At 40.9% G+C, this 17,521-nt stretch overlaps 1 protein-coding gene across 1 annotated transcript in view; it reads left to right on the forward strand.

Moving 5' to 3' along the window:
* Nucleotides 1–17,521, forward strand: part of CFAP58 (cilia and flagella associated protein 58) — an 87,227-nt gene that overhangs the window by 50,223 nt on the left and 19,483 nt on the right. Inside the window, exon 15 of the mRNA XM_082223476.1 lies at nucleotides 1,830–1,934. Within this exon, the coding sequence (XP_082079602.1) occupies nucleotides 1,830–1,934 (105 nt within the window). The remainder of the gene's footprint in view (nucleotides 1–1,829; nucleotides 1,935–17,521) is intronic.

The following is a 17,521-nucleotide window of genomic DNA, read 5'->3' on the forward strand; positions in this document are numbered from 1 at the left end:
TAGTGTTATGAGAGAGGGAGAAGAGCATTCCCCTATCCACTTTCTCCACGCCATGTATAATTTATTCATCATTTCTATCATGTCCTCCCTTACTGAATTATTGTATTTTAATATTTTGCTGGAAGCTGCCCAGAGTGCCTGGGGAAACCCAGCCAGATGGATGGGGTATAAATAATATATTACTACTACTACTACCACTTCTACTACTCACTCCTCCCCACCCCCAACTGAAACACCTCAAATGTTGTTTGCAACTTTTCATATGGTGAAGTTGTTACAGCGGCTTGGTAATTTTGGTTGCCCTTTTCTGCACATCTTTCAGCTCTAAAATGCACTTTTTGATATGTGGTGACCACAACTATACACAGTATTCCAAGTGCCCCAAAAAGTACTGCAGCAATTTTAAGATTCCACTGAGCAAAGGGAGGAAATTTTATTCCAGCTGCTGTTAAACTATTTGCTGAAAAATCTATAGCACAACTATTATATGGTACACAACTAGTTCCCCTCTCTAATTTGAACTCCTATGAAAAAATACAATCAGGATTTCTTAGGTCAATTTTCTGAACCCGTAAATGTGTCCCTAATGCAGCCCTGTGACTGGAGATGGGCCTATATAGGATTGAAGCCAAAGTGTGGCTAGTTACTCTATACACATGGCTAAGACTTAATAAGACTCCAACTGTGCTGTTTCCCTTGTTGCTAGTTCATAACTATCAAACAAAATGGTGGAAGGGCATTACAAGAAAACTGTCCTTTTATGGCCTTTCTCCTGAATAGTTTGTAAATGGGGAGGGCCAGATATATAATCAAAGAACAAATCTGGGACATAGAATTCCAAACTGATTTTCTCTGATCCTCTAAAATCTATAAATCTCTGCACAAATCTCAAATATCCCATCCAGCAAACGCTAAACATTGTTGGACATTTTCCAGAGCCCATTTTAATGTTCTCCCTTCAGCACTACTAGAGGGCAGATATCATGACATCCCAGCTGAACAAAGATTATGTCCATGCAATTCTAATGAGATTGAATCCATTGGGCACGTTCTTCTACACTGCCCGTGGTACCTGAAGAGAGCTTTTTTTACCTTTATTAACGAAATTTCCTGGATGCTTAGAGGAAACTTCTTGGTGTTAAAAATCTAGATATCATCAGGCCTGTTGCAAAACTCTGTTTTATAGCAACAAGGACAAGACAGGCTATGGTGACAGTGATGGCTGACGAATGAGTACTGATTTTAATCTCCGGAATTCAGATTTTAGCTGAAGGGGTGTTATTTTTAATGTAAATAAGTTTATAGGCAATTTTTAATTACATCCACTTCTTCATGTGGATGTGGCATATATTGTTATTGTTAACTTTGCTGTCTGGTCTTTGACCGCAATAAAAATTGATTGAGGGGCTATATCAAAAGTTCTTTGAAAGCCCAATAATACAAAGTGTAGCATGAATGTTACAATTCAGAAGATGGTACTACTGGCCAGAAGACGACAATCATGTGACTACATTCTATTGTGTTCAAGATATGTGCTTGCTTGCACATGTTCTGTTGATCAAAGAAACTGATGCTTCCTCAAATCCTAAATGAGGTGCATAGGCAGATCTCCATGACTGCTCTGTGTGGAAGCAATTTGAACCTGCTACCGTCTAGATTGGTAGCCTGGGCTGTTCATATTGCTAGGGGAATAAATAACAGCTTTAAAGTTTAAGTTTTATTATGTAAGGCCATGTTTAGTGTGGAAGGTATTCATTTAAGTTTTGAGCAATTAGGCATACTACAAGGCACAGAACTTGCAACTAAAAATTTGTATTCCTATCATGCAGGCCAGCGACCCAAATACCTATGAGTTGATACAGAAGATACATGCATTGCAGAAACGACTTATTAGCAAGACGGAAGAAGTAGTTGAAAAAGAGTTGCTCCTCCAGGTACAGTTGGCATGTTGGATGTATCCTGCTTACATACATGTGTTTCTCTTGGGTCATTTCCATATTATTGGGTTCATTTTTGCACAGGTGTTCTTTTTATTTGCTTTGAGGGATCCATATATCATCCCCCAAGGCTGTGCTTCTGTTGCAGGAATACTGTACTCCCCAAGCAATCAAAAAAGTATCTTGTGTTGCTGGGAAAATGCAAACTTCCTTCAGCTAGTGCAGTCAGTGGTGATGGGATCATGTGGAATGTGGATGTATGAATGACTGGTGTGATGAATAGTGCATGTGATGTGAATGGTTGCATGGAACAGAGATCTATTTGTCTTCAGAGCTCCTTGCTGGCTAATTTCTTTTTCTAATGAGCACACTCCTTAGAAGACTTGTCTAAATCAAAAAGGCTTCCTGCTGCCTTCTGACACATTGTTATACATAATTTTGCTAGATTAACACAATTTTGCTTCACATCACCAGTGCAGAACCACTCAGCTGTAGTATGCTAGATGGAAGGGAATAGTCTTAGTTGAGGCATCTCAGCTTCCTATATTCCTCCAGCTGAGCAATTCTCTGGGGTACAGAGCCATGCTGTTCTTTGTTTAAAAATGGCTCTACAGCAAAACTATAGAGCAGGGCCATGGTACCGTCACTGCACAAATCAAATCTGACTAGAAATGATCTCTGAGAAAGCTAATAGAATAAAGGAAGAAATGTGATGGATTGTATGCAAAAGCCTTGAGTGCTGTTCAGATACTCTGGTATTCAGTTTATGGAATTAAACACAGTGCATGTCCAGTAACTAGCTTTAGATGGCAGCACTTATTCACATATAAAGTTTGTTTACATGAAACTTTGTTGCTGCAACCCACATTTCAGAATAAAAAATGTAGTGAAAAGTCCACCCCTCTACTTCCACTTATAGCAACAACAACAATCAAAACACCAATTTTGCCAGCTTTAAAGGCAGCATTATTTCCTTGGTCAGGTCGTTCTGAATAATTTTGATCATGCCACTAATTACCAGGTCAGTAGAGAATAATGCCTGTTGGATTTCCTACTTTGCTTATTATGGCGTTTGGTAGAAGATTTCAGTGAGTTTTTTATGACTTAAGAGTAAGACGTGTTTTCTGCATCACTGGTTTTTCTTGCATGGACGCTAAGTATTTCCTCCTTTTGCACATTAGTTCTGTAGTTCATTTTTTTTGTGGTACATACATATTGATGTGTTTGGGAATGCCCCTAAAATCTGAAGGGAAGGTTGCACATCTTTAAGATGTACCTCTGCTTTGTATTACATTTCACACAGTATGCAAGTCCATTAAGTGCTCTGTGTCCCAAAAGGCAGTCTGTATTTTCCCAACACAGAAAATACAAGTAGAGATGCAGGATTATGCTTTGACCTGGTGGAATGATGCCGCTTGTGTTCATACATGTTCTCCCTCTAAGTAGAATAGTCTAAGCCTTGTGCTTTATGTCTCTACACAGTGATTGTAAATGCATCAGGTAAGCAGAAATTTTTAATTGCCTGAATAATCTTATGTTGCTAAAATGCAGGGATACAGGATGCAAATTGGAAACGGGAGTTTTCCTCTTATTTAAGTAGCATGAGGTATTTTTTGGAATTTCCTGTTCAATATTTTATCACTTGATGAGCACAAGGAGCATACTATTAATGAAGAAAGAGATCATTTTAGAAATTTCCTAAGGAGGTTCAGCATGTGTATATGGGTAAAACATAGCAGTTAGTATATGGTCAGAAGAGTTAATTTGATTTCAGTTTACACTAAGATGTAACCTCTTCCTTCCTCCTCTTATCATCAGCTTGTTGATCATTTATAGGGTTTTGTTTTGACTCCTCTTGAGTCACTCCCTTGCTGCTAGTTTAGCATGAGCCAGCATGAGATTTAAATTTAACGGGTTTTGACTTTTTTGACTTGCCCAGTCTGCATTGTGGCTCATTTTTGAAGACCAGCTTAGCACATTGTCCTTTAAATCAGTTAGTGTGTAAAGTCAAGTTTGCTCCCTTCTGCTGGAGGTCAGTGTCTCTCTCCTCCCCTCTTCACTTTCCTCCTCTCTACCCCCAAATTTTTGGCATATATATGGTTGATAGTTCAGAATGGGATGGTGGGTGTTAATCAAAAGCCCTGGTTTTGGTACCTCCCGACATACAAAATTATAAGATGTATGTTTTTCAACACAGTATGTTTAAATAAATGGCAACATTTCCTACAATCATGAATCCATACCCTGAGGTCTTCATCTCATCAAGAGACTAATATGAACCAAGGTGGACCTTGCTGTCATCATCTGAGGCCTTTCTTCCTGTGTCTCCTCCATGAGAAGCCTGGAGGTTGGTAACATGAGAATGGGTATTTTCTATGGTGGCTTCCCATTTGTAGAATTCTCTCCCCAGGGAGGCTCGCCTGGTGCCATCCTAATATGTTCTTAGGCACCAAGCAAAAACTTTCATCTGTAACCATGCCTTTGGCCTTTAACTATCTGTGGCCTTTCAGAAGTGGGTAAAGGTAAAGGTACCCCTGCCCGAACGGGCCAGTCTTGACAGACTCTGGGGTTTGTGCGCCCATCTCACATCTATTGGCCGGGGGCCAGCGCTGTCCGAAGACACTTCCGGGTCACGTGGCCAGCGTGACAACGCTGCTCTGGCGAGCCAGAGCCACACACGGAACGCCGTTTACCTTCCCGCTGGTAAGCGGTACCTATTTATCTACTTGCCCCGGGGGTGCTTTCGAACTGCTAGGTGGGCAGGCGCTGGGACCGAGCAGCGGGAGCGCACCCCGCCGCGGGGATTCGAACCGCCGACCTTTCGATCGGCAAGCCCTAGGCGCTGAGGCTTTAGCCCACAGCGCCACCCGCGTCCCTTCAGAAGTGGGTAGGATGTTTTTAATGTATTTCCCCTCCTCTTGGCTTTAATGTATCTTTGTGGGGTGTTTTTTTTGGCTTTGGGTTTTCCTGGGCAAAATAACAACAACAAAGTAAGTAAGTAAGTCAATAAATAAAACTTTTCCCTAGTTTGTTTGTTTGTTTATACATTTAATCCCACCTGATGTTCTCTCTCTCTCTCTCTCTCTCTCTCTCTCTCTCCATTTTATCTTGAGGTAGGTTAGGCTGAGGGACAGTGACTGCCCTAAGTCATCTAGTGGGCTTCATGACCACTTCACACTACGAATAAAGGAACTGAGCAGAAGATCTGAATGCCCCATACACCATGGCAATTTTATTCCTGTTTTATTCTGGACATGATAGTTTGTTCATGAAGCTGAACTGAAATGTTGAACTGTAATCAGTATTAGTGTTGTCCAGGTAGTAGATGCTGTGCATAACAGCATAGCTCAGAAGCTCCTATATATAGTTGTAAATAATCTGGATAAAGGCCCTTGTGTTCACAGATAGTTGACATTTTCCCACCTTCAGCTACTGTTCCAAATTGCCCAGCTCTCCCAGGAGCTGCTCTGCCATTGCAGGAAGAAATGAGGTCTTTTGTTGATTCCTGTCAGTCTCTGAGCCTTTCTTTTATGTTGCTGTGGGTGGAAGGTGATAACCTGGAAATAAATGGGTCCCTATACACCACAGCTGTAAATGCTACAGGAAGATTTGCCACTTCCAACAGGAGATGAATTTTTATGGGTCTTTCATTGCATTCAGGTCAGTTTGGTTTCCAAAGCCTGGGGAGATTGGGTCAGAGTGAGAGCCTAGCTAGTGTGGTACTTTTATTCTCTAGAATACTCTGAATTTGAGGCTGCAGTATTTTGGAGAAAGCGTTTTTGTTGAAAGAGCTATTGTAACTTTTTGAAAACTGGAAAGATACAGTGAATGTGTGTGTGTGTGTTTGTTTGTTCATTTGTGTGTGTGTAAACTTTTGTCTGCTATAGTATAGTATTTTGGGTGTATCATTAGATGTAATGCTAAATAAACTTTGGGGATTTTATTTTATTCATAATAAAAATGACTATTAGAGAAAGCCCCCTTATGCTTACTCTATTAGTTATGATTATGTACAAAGTCTGGAGACTTTCAATTGTGCAGCATCCTCACAGCAGCAATAAACTGCTTCCACAGGGAAAAAATGAGAAATCTCATAATTAATAAAGCATCTGTGTCCCTTAACCCCTATTTATTTCAGTCACCTCTTCATCCCTAAAAATCATCATTTGATTTATCTCGTATGTGCAGTCTGTAGTACTATTTATATTGAATGGTTGTTGTCAGCCTGTGTGTCTGTGGGAGAAGGGAGTGTCAAAGGAACCATGCCTGACTCTCAGATAGATGCTTTGTTGTGCTTTTAGCACAAGCCAAAGGATAGAGCCAGCACCTTTATTGCTTGATGCTTTGTGACTACTGTGGAGAGCAGAAACACAGAAGATCTTTCAGTGTCTTAACAAACTCTTCTTTCATTTTTCTTCTTCAGCAGTTCAGTACTTCAGCTGGTCTAGTTTAGTAAATTGGGGGATGGGGAAGATAAAATAAAAGTAAGAGCAGTTCCCAATTGTTTCCTTACCCCTTATTTTTTTCATTGGGACATAGGAATCTAAAACACACAATAATCATGCAGAGTACGAATGGTTGAAGCCTTGGAACTGTACTAATTTGTGGGGTGGAGGAGGAGTAGAAAATAATGACCCCTTATGGAATAAAGCTGCATTAGTCTGGTTAAAGGAACAAAAGCAATGATGTCTTAAGTTTCCTTTTGCCACCATTTTATACTTCCTTCTACACCTTCACAACAGGCCCAATGCAGGAAATGAGCAAAAGCAATGATGAGTTAAGTGCATATGCTTAGAGTATTTTCTTTTTGTTTATTAAGGTTTGCCCCCCACCCCAAAAGTTCTTAGTTTGCTAAAAGTTGTGAACTACATGTGCTCAGGGTCCTCCCCATCATGCCATAATGAATATATTGTGTTACTCTTTAAGATACCACTAGATTTTTTTGTGGTACCTTATTGCATGTATGCTTTTTGGAGGGAAGGGTGGCCTATTTTTGGGAATTGCACCAGGGCCCCCAACAACCTTAATCTGCCCTTGCTTGCCTGAGTTTTCTCTGGACCCAGCTTTGTCTTATTGTGTAGAATTTGAGGCCTCTTGCCTCATAGTAAAAGCCTGTTATTCTGTACTACACAGCTCCATCCAGATTTTGTGCCATGCCTCTCTGGCTTTCAGCTCAACTGCCATATGACATTTCCTAAGAAGAGTGTAAGGCATTTGGATTCCTGTAAAAAAAGAGAAGTTGACCAGTAAGCTTACTGTCCAGTAGAAGCAGTAGAATAAATGACAGAGAATCTAAGTTTTCTGTACAGAAATTTAAGACTGGGTTTTTGCATTTTTCCACTGGTACAGGAGCCATAGCAGTTGATTCATTCCCATATAATGTGAGAATCATGGGAGACCCCTGCCCCCATAAACAAATGTTATTGGGTATAGATGCTTGCATGGCTTCCTCCTGTATCCTATGTTACTGCAGTGGAGCTGGAAGGTGTTGTGCAGCTGTGGCTCCTATGCTGATGAGAGTGTGAGCACTGGATCTAAGCCGGGGGGAAAGGAGCTTTCAACACATTCCAGAAACTCTCGGTATATTAATGGCTATTCTAAAGATAATTTGCAGCTTTAGGCAGGAGCTGATAATTGGGTAATTCCAGTAAACAGACTGAAGAAAGCTCTGACCCTACATTAAAGGACATCAACAAAACCAAGAACAAAGGGATACTAGTAATCCAAAGCTTGTAACTGTAGAGGAATTATAAAGAGAAAGTTCCAAGGCGAAAGTGAGCATTTGTCTATTTAGCTGTTTCATTTGTTTTGTCTGTAAGCTGCTTTGAGTCGCTTTCAGGAAAAAAGTTGGGGTATATTATTGGCATTCTTCTGTCCTGAGAGACAATGGAGTGTCCCCCAGGAGGAAAGGCAGACTCCTGTGACCTTCCAAGGGTTCAAGCCTGGGCAGTGTGCATGGAGGTTCTGGGCTGCCCAGACGACATGATCCCCTTCTTGGCCTTGCTGTTGTGGTCCAAAAAAAGCAGAGCAATATGGTTGGCACCAGCTTATCTGCAGGAGTTGCCAGAAGGAGGCATATATAACCATCTTAGGGACTCCACTCCATATTCGTATAAATTTTACTCCTTAGCCTTTTCTTCTCCTGAAGATATCCTGCAAGGCAGCAGTGGATCAGTTTTCCTTCTTCTAGATAGACTACCTTCTCAGGTTGAGAAGCCCCATCTGCCCCTCACTTTCCTCTACAGCATGTGCAGAAACCACCTTCTTGACCGTTGGACCCACTATTGGTCTCGTCCACTCAATTTGCCATTGCCTTCTTTGCATGCAGGGGAAGTCCCTATCTCACCAAGGGTTTGAGACCCATCAGCTATCCTCACCTGGTATAGCTAGCCAGTTGAAGCAGTTCCCGGGGTGTGGCTACTGTCACATGCTGTGTGACAGCTTCTAGGACCTACAGGTGAGAACTGAGTGCAGGATGGGGACCAAATGTGGACCAACTACCCCAGGAGGAGCACAAAGTGTCCCCCCACCAGAGGTACTACCCATCCCTTAGTATATAAATCAATATATACTAATGCTAATAATAATTATAAGGGCTTGAACAAGTTGGAAAACTCCAATCCTTCCTTGGATGATACTGTGGAATGTGCTGTCTCACTGCACTAGAAATGTCTTTTTTTAATATAGTTTTTATTAACAGGCCAATCAAATCATTCCAAATCACATTAATTCCAAATTATACAGCCAGATTTTTAAATTTTTGTTGGGGGTACCCATACATCAAGCTCCGAAAGGGGACCAAACATCACTCATGTTGCTGCTTTAATTAAACAGTTCTATCCAGTTCTGTCCAGATAGTCTCTTTGTTACTTTCCTCATCTTCTTGTTGTTAACATATATTCCTTTCTTTGCGATCTCTGATAGTCTTCACAAGCGGGTTGAAAACAAACATCCTCTGTGTGGGTTTTACACTCTCCAAAAATCATATCACATAAAGAACAGGCGCCATTTCCACACCTCCATAAAGAACATTCCCTCCTTCTGTCCGTTGATTTCCTCAGGCTTGCCAAACATATCTCAGGGGGCCCTGCCAGGTCAAGATCACATTCCGATAACCATACTTTCACATTCTGATGACCCTGGTCCTCCTCCCCCTCGTCCTTCTATAGGCAAGCCTGTCTTAGCGAAACACCATTTGTAACTGCGTCATAAAACTTCCTCTCTTTGATCATTTCCACACAGTTCTTGATCTCCTGCTTGTGATTAATAATTTGCAACGATTCTTCTCTCTGGAGGGGAGGGTTATTGGTACTCACATAAGATAAAAAAAGGAAAGTTTTTTCCTCCCCCCCTTTCCGTTTCACACCAACGTACCAGTCTTTTAATGATGATTCTTCACTTGATTTATTGTTTACCCCCTCGCTCCGCTCACAGAGATCCATTAATCAGCAGTCTTTACTCCCGATCTTCACTTCATGTATGTGCATTAGCTTCTTTCCAATTATATATTTCCAGTTATATATTCCGAGCTAATGCGAACCAGTGCGCAAATTAGAGACAGCGTCCGGGAGAGCCGGCCTCACTCGAGGGCTTCATGCCAAGTGCCCACACCCCCTTCTTTCGAATCCGGGGGTGAATTATGGACACCGCTGGCAAGGCAGTCCCCCCCATTCCCTTGGGGGGGTAAGGGAGGCTGTGTACCCCCATATCAGCCTCTTAATTACCTCGTGTGGGTCGGAGAGATGTTATTGTCGGCCATCTTCCAATGCGCCCCCTGGTGGGGCGCATTGGAAGATGTCAGAAGGATGCCTCTGGGTGAACACATGGTTTTTCCCATGTAATGTTTTGTTAATGCATATATTTGTACAAGTTTCCAGTCTAGGATGGTTTTGAATCAAATTGTGCAACTTTACTGGTTATGCACCTAAATGGAATCTTCCTTACTTTAAACTTTGGGAGAGGCAGACTTTTCTAGAATGTTCTGCTTCATGATATGCTCAGCTACAATTCTTATGTTCACAGAATCATGTCAGGAACCTCAAAAGTCTAGTCTAATCTCTTGACAGTACAGGAAACCTGCCACTGCAGCATCCATGCTATGTGGCCAGCCACTGCTTACAAATCTCAAATGAAGAAGTATGTACTATTACTGTGTAAGGGAGCAAATAACAAATAGTAAATGAACAAAGTAATAGTAATTACCTTGTAGATATAGCTAGCATAGCTTGAGGAAAAAGTGAATTATGCATGTCTTTATTTGTTTAAAAATATAGCCGTCTCCCTTTAAAGCAAACTCCCTTTCTAAATTTGATTTTCTGTCTAACTGACTAACAGTCTGGTTTACTTATCTGCACATTCAAACCAGATAATAGTGCAATGACATCATATTACCTGCTGGTTGTCAATCATCTTCTCTAAAGACTTGTCATGATCATAAAGAAGGTATATGCAGGAAAAAGAATGGCTTTAGCTGAGAGACAGTGCAAAAAGAACTCTCTGTATTCCAGAATAAATTGTGAAATCCTCAACATATTAGATATTTCACATAGGTTTGGTAGCATCCCACTCCCAAAGTCTGATTCTAAAATCTACATAGTGAATTTTGAAGTCCTGAACCCTTAAACTGTTTTGGTTTAAGAGGACTCTTGTACCCTTAATCAAACAAATCTTTATGCTGGGATTTCTATTCAAGAATGTAAATATATTTCTGAGCAGTGTTTTCAGCCTGAAGTTGGTACTTCACCTTGATATCTGATTTAGCCTGAACCTAAAAAATGGTTATGGAGCATGTGCTGTATTATTTCAGTTTGATGGGTTGTATCCAGTGAAGTCCTGTTGGTTTCAAGGACTTTTGTCTATGCCCGAAATCTTTCCAGATGCCCAGGGTACCCCCAGAACAGATTTGGCAGGGCACGGAGGGAATAAGCCCTGTTTAGCTTCACTGATATAGGCCTGTTACACTTCACATTCTTGCTTTTAAGTCTTGGCATTTGTTATTCCCTAAATCATTCAGGGATCTCAAATTGTTTGACATGCTTCTTTTCTGATCCCTTGTTAAAGTTTTCTAAAACCTTTGCAAAACCCCATTTGAGGATTGGGCAGCCTCCTTGGTCCTCGAGATGCAATCTAGGATGGAGAGTCAGTTCTAGCTGGGCTGGGAGCTGTTGCTTGAACTTGGCCCTCCCTTCCCCCTTTTCCAGTTGCCCCCCCCTGCAATGTTGGTAGCCCCTTGATTATAATCGTTTTGGGCAGGAGGTGAGCTATACCACATAGAGCAAGAGATGGGACAGAAACATGATATTGTGCAGAAGAGACTAAAGGGTGTGTTCACATTGCCACCTTATTATTTCTAATTCCAATTCATATTGAAATGGTGTGTAAAATAGGGAGGGGGGGGGAGAGAATCATCATGGTTTTTAAGTTGAGAAGCATTCTGATGTTGGCACTAACTTTTCCTTCCTCCCCAAAGAACAAAACCTTCAGGAGAAGGCAACACTTTTAAATCTGTGCTTTTTAAAAAAGGAATGGCAATGATCAGTTTAACTTCATCTATTAGAGGTAATCAGCTGAATTTAACAAAAGGAAAATTGTTTTCCAATAAAAACCAGTTATGTTAATCTAGCATCAAGAGATGGAGAAAATAAAGCAGATCACTTAGCACCCAAATGAAGAATTTGTGATAAAAAACTTCCTCACTTCAGGTCTTAGTGAATCTTTGTACCTTTTCTTTAAGAGCACAAAGAGAGAAGAGGGTTTTTTGTGTGATGAATCTTCTTTTGGACAACAGCAAGATGCAAATTTGACAGAAGAATTAGACAAAATTGGATCAAAATTACAACTCTGGGGAATCCTCACCATTTTTAGCTATTTTGATGGGATCTCAGTATGAGATATTTTCAGACTAAAGGTGCCAGTTACAAAGAAGACAAAGTTGCAGCCGGAAGAGAAATTAGTTTGAGTTTATTGTTAGGAAAGCTCCATGAATATTTAATCTCCTTTATGTTTTAAGGGAATTTAAAAGATTCATTGGAGCTAAAAGGCAATTCTACTGGGTCATAAAATTGCACCCATTGCATCACATGGGATTTATATAATTTCTTCTTACCTATTCTTGATGGATGGGTGCCAAGGAAAGCTTTTGTTCTCTGCATTTTTATGGATGTGCTCCGTTTTGCATGCATCTTAAAAATGAGAATAAAATAGTTTAAAATACATAAATAAATTTATATATTTATCTTTCGCCAGGCTCTCTGTCTAGTTCAGTGGGGGTCCAGAGTGTTTGTTCCTGGTGTTGCGTAATCGGGACAGATTAGGGATTCTGCTGGTTACCTCCCACTTTGCTGCCCAGCAGTCTTGCTGCCTGAGCTGATCTTGGAGGTGGTGTTGAGGACTTCCAGACTGCTAGTGTTGGGGGACTTCATCATCCATACCAAAGCAGTTAGCTCTGGGGTGGCTCACGACTTAATGGCTGCCACATAGAGTGCATTGCAGTTATCCAACCTCAAGGTTACCAACACATGGACTGCAGTCATCAGGCTATCCCTGTCCATGGACTTGGAAGAAAATCCTACAGTGTTCAGTAGATTTTACCCCCATTTAGTTGTGTACAGGTCACAGCCTGTCAGGGATGACAGGGCTCTGGTGAGTGTGTGATGGAGACAGGGGGTCTGGAGGCTGACCCAGGAGAGGGGGGCAGTGATTTATGGGGTTTGATGCCACCCACAACGCAGCAGCCAGGACAGAGGGAAGGGGAAGGGTCAGTCAAAGGTGGAGATGGGGGCAGGATGTGTCAGAAGCAGAGAAAGAGGCTCTTCATGTGACGGGTGAACTGGTCAAATCCCCATCATCCCCTGTCCTGCTGTCTCCTAGAACCAGGAGGATCTTGAAGAGGGAAGTGGAGGGGCAACCTCTGTGCAGGAGAAGTCCGTCTCAGGTTACAGGCATGCACACCATCAGACAAGGATACATAAGCCCAGGGGAGGGCATGCTCCTACTGTTGCTTCAACTGCTCCACCAGGCGTGAACCTGGAAAAGTTAATGCCAGCTATGTTGGTGCAAGAAGTGTGTGCACGTGTGCATCTGGTGCACCTTAGGAAGTGCTGTAAGTGTTGCTTTTGTCATTAAAGAATTAACTATCAGCTATTTGCCTTCCATGGCTGTGTTTGTGTGGGAGAGCACTGGAGGTATTGATTTGTTGTCCTAGTAAATGGAAAACTCCTACTTCCCATAACAAAAGAAGATGGCAAGCCAACAAAAATGCAGAAAAGAACTGCTGTGTTACTTTGTTTTTTAGAAAACATGCTGAGTATAGTGATAGTACGTTCAACTCGTGTCATTGGAAGACAAGGTGAGGGTGAACATCTTCTAAGAGGCTGTAAGGTATCTTCTTCTCTCATTAAGTTGTTTTGAAAATGTTAGTCATTTTGGTGCAATCTGCTCCATGCCATAGGGGACAAACTTACTACTTAAAAGCACTCGGAGAGACAGAGAGGCATGTCAAGGATGTAGCAGAATACAGACTACAATGCATTCCATCCGATGCAGAGAAACCACCCCAATCTCCCCTTGCTTGGCTGCAGGTTGTTTTACTAGTCGTTCCTTAAACCCTTGTTATTGTGCATCCCTACAACTGTATGGAGCTGCTTGCCTATGAAAATACGACAGCTTTTATCAATGACTCTAACTAAATGAAGTTCCTTCCTGAAGAGCAATCTTAAACTTTCAAATTCTGTAAAGTAGTTAAGAAGCTTGCACAAATATCCTTGCCTATCTAGCACAGGTAAAACGGTAAGAGCAGACCTACTGCAGGGTAGTGCTCCTATTTCCAGCTTAATTTATCATAATTGATGGTAAAAAGGCTTTTGAAATGTCTGGAAAATCAAAAGGATAAAACTCTCTATCTCCTATCATAGGTCAATAATGGCTACTAATCTTAGTGGCTATATTACCTCCAGTACCTGGCTTAATGTCCCTGAATATTAGTTGCTGGGACTCATGAGCGAAAGAGTGCTATCAGTATTTCCACTGATATCAGGCACGCCACGATAAGAACAGAAAGTGACACTAGATGGCCTTTGATCTGATCCAGCAGCACTCTTATTGTGTTCTAGCACTCTTATTGTGTTCTTACTCACTGGGGGAACCAGAGTAGCCACAAGTCCAAGCCTAAAACCATATTGAATTGGCTTCAGATCCTATGGATATACTCTTAGAGGAATTGTTATTATGGAAAGAAGAATATGGCTCTAGGGTCTGACTGTCTTTCATCTTGAAATTGCTTTGAGTGAATAAGTAGCTTCTTTTCAAAGGAGTTTGTCATATTGCCAAACTAGAATTTGTTGGCTGTATGCCCCTCACTAGAAAGCAATAGTGAAGTTCATGAATCCAGCTGCAAGAAAATGTTTCCTTCAAGTTGCTTCAAGTTGGGTCTCACCGTTTGGATTAACTTCTCAGATATCCATGCTATGACATCAGTTCAGCATGGGGTAACTGAGGGCTAATTTCTCAACTGTTAAAACAGAAAACCTAGCAAAGGATGATGCTTGCGTGTCATGAACACACCAGCTCCAAGTGTAATCTTGCAGCCGTCTGCAGAATGCAGTCAGGAACAGGGAGGCTGGGCTTTCAAGCCAGCACAGGAGAGCTCACAGCTGCCAGCGTTGACTCCCCCTGACCTTAGATGGCTGGCTGATAAGGGAGGAACAGAGAGCAAGCTGGAACACAGCCAAAGCTCCCCGGAAGCCCAAACAGGCGCAGAAAGTCATAGAGACAGCTTTTCGAAACAGGAAGGGGCTGCAGCTGACCAAATAAGTCCGAGGTGTAAGCGTATAGGAAGGCTTCTAGATAGGAAGCAAAATAAGAAACATAAAGGTTGAAGGTTCAGTCTCAAAGAGTCTTTTCTCTTCTGTAGAATATGATTTTTCAATGCTGATCAAGGAAGGTGGGATAGCTTTTAAAAAGGAAGCCAAATATGGCACACACATGACAATGAGTGAAGTTCATGGATTTCTTGATTTATATGAACTGAAACGTTGCAGCTTTCAGAAGTGTTTGCTGAAATTTATCACAAGTGAAAGACCTTTTAAGAAGAGTTTTTTGAGAATATCCATATTGCAGCTATCTTGAAAAGCTTAAGGCAACTTTTCCCCATTGTTGTAAAAGAAAAGAAAAAAGTGAAGGTTACTGTATGCTAATTTTTCATATGCCTCATAAAACATTTCATCATAGGCATCCTGAGCTGAAAATGTTCTTATTATGCAAAAACTTTAAAAAGAAGAAAACAACCTCACTATGCTCATAGAAGTAAACTGAACAGGGCTATACATTGTTGCATTTAAACTAGTATCAGCTTCCTATGTAATATCTTGAAGAAGGGTTCTTAGCCCACTTGGAATTTTCACTGCTTCATTACATCATGAACAAATAGTTCTGGAGTTCAGTGTAGTTGACATTTTGGTTATAATGCCAATAAACATGAAACCCTCAAAGCAGAGGGTTTTGTTTTCCTCATCAATGCAATGTCAAACCTCACTGTAATTCTTCCACTAATTGCAATTAAAGTCTTTGTAAGATTAAATGTTTTAGGACTCTTTTTAGAACAGTAAGCAGCACAGCTTTTAAAATATTTTAAACTTTCTGTTAAAATTCTGCTCTTAATGCTGGAACCTTGATTATGACATTAGTCTCAGTCTCTGATGAATAGCAGCAGTTCTGGCTCCTTTCTGTTTGCTATAAATTCTTTTCTGGGTATAAATACCCAGAATCACTCTAGAAGTTGTATCTACCACCAAGCAGAGTGTGCTGAAATATTAGTTTAGGATGGTAGTTGCTAAAGAAAAATGTGAGAAGCAGTTTCGGGTTCTAATGTGAAATGATGACGAGAATTCTTGGGAGGCTGATGCTGGACTGATAGGGGAAGAAGAAGAATGCTTGATAGCACCCAAAATAATGTTTGTGCAGTCTGTATATTTGTTAATAGCTGATATTCTACAAATGCTTTATTGAATGTCCCACCATATAGATAAAAGAAAGCATAAAAGATTACTTTTGTTTGCAGTGACCTGCAGTTGTCCAAGAACAACAAGTAAAACAAAAAATGCATTTTACAAAGATATGTAGTGCACATTTCTGCCTGCAAAGCAGAATAAATATATAGCAGGGATTTGCAAAATGTAGTGAGAGGTTCTTGGTGTTTAACAAGGATCTAGTTATTTCTGAAATATGTAACCAAGGCAGCAGCATTGGAGGACTAGAATTGTAATGTGACTTCTTGGACTGTGAATGAATCTTCATTAGGAGTGAGACTGTTGATCAACTCTAGTTAAAATGACAGACTGGGCTTCCTAATGACAGAGTTAGCACTTGTGCCATTTTCTAGACTAGTGCAACAGCCTGACTCAGGAAAAACCCCCATCAAAGTGAACACCCTTGTGTGTTCAGAATTGTTAGCTGCTGCATTGGTGTTTCCCTGGGCAGCATTCTGTTATCTGCAAGAAGAGGACTACAAGAGCATGCAGTTCATAAGGCTTGAGATACTGGCCTTTGATAATCAACTTGGCTTGGGAAGAGTGAGCAAAGTGAGCAAGCAGCAAATGTAATGTTCCTCTGCAAATGAATGATATATTTAGCGTAAGACTTCTAGCCTTTTCTATCTCTCCTTTTCTGCTTGCAATAGAATTGTAGTCTGGATTGCGGAGAGAGCTATTTGTGCTGGCCTGTGGGTGTGTTGCTAGGTGGTAGTGGACAGGTAAACATGCTGTAGTACAGAGCTTTTTTTCTGGAAGTTCTGTTCCTTTCCTGAAAGGTTCTACTCTGGATCCTACCCTATATTTTATTCATTCATTCATTCATTCATTCATTCATTCATTCCAAGAACTGACACTATTTGTGGGTCACAAGTTGTGCAGGCTTGCGTTGTACAGCAGAGATCAATGACCTGGGTTATATTAGCCTCCATCAACCAGCATGTGTGCAATTTAGTAGCTGAAATTCTGTATCCTGAATTTGTTTCATGCAAGGCACTAGTAGGACCAAAATCTGATTAAGACGGCAGCTAGTTCACATTCAGAAGAAGGAAACACAAAATATTAAAATAAATGGAGTGACAGGTTCAGAAATATGTTGTCATGGTTTAGCCTAGAGGCAGATCCATGGGCTTCTTCGAGCACTACTGGAAAAACAAATCTTACAGGCTGGCAGGATTTGCTAAAAATAATCCTAAGGTTTATTTATACAAATAATATACACTGGCAGAAATGCTGAAAAGCCTCAAACCCTCAGTCTGAGTCCCCTCCTTGATGTGCAGTTCTCATAAGCATTATTTACTATGGGAATGGGGTAGGAGTCTATCAAGGATACAGGGTCTCTGCTGTAGCCCTTTTCTATGTATTGTTTCATTTTTCGTTGCTCTGTCTTTATTGTTAACAGAGTGGTGATCCACTTTGTTATGTCCCCCTTTTCATAATTCATCATTAATTTATTCAATTGTGCATATAGCCCATCCTTTTTCAAAGGAATAGGGCAGACATCAACATATAAAGCAATCTGAGTACTTGGCTATTACATTTTTTTGTATTTTATTTTAA

This window comes from Podarcis vaucheri (genome assembly GCF_965113315.1).
Source record: "Podarcis vaucheri genome assembly, chromosome: 5".
In the NCBI taxonomy this organism is placed as follows: Eukaryota; Metazoa; Chordata; class Lepidosauria; order Squamata; family Lacertidae; genus Podarcis; species Podarcis vaucheri.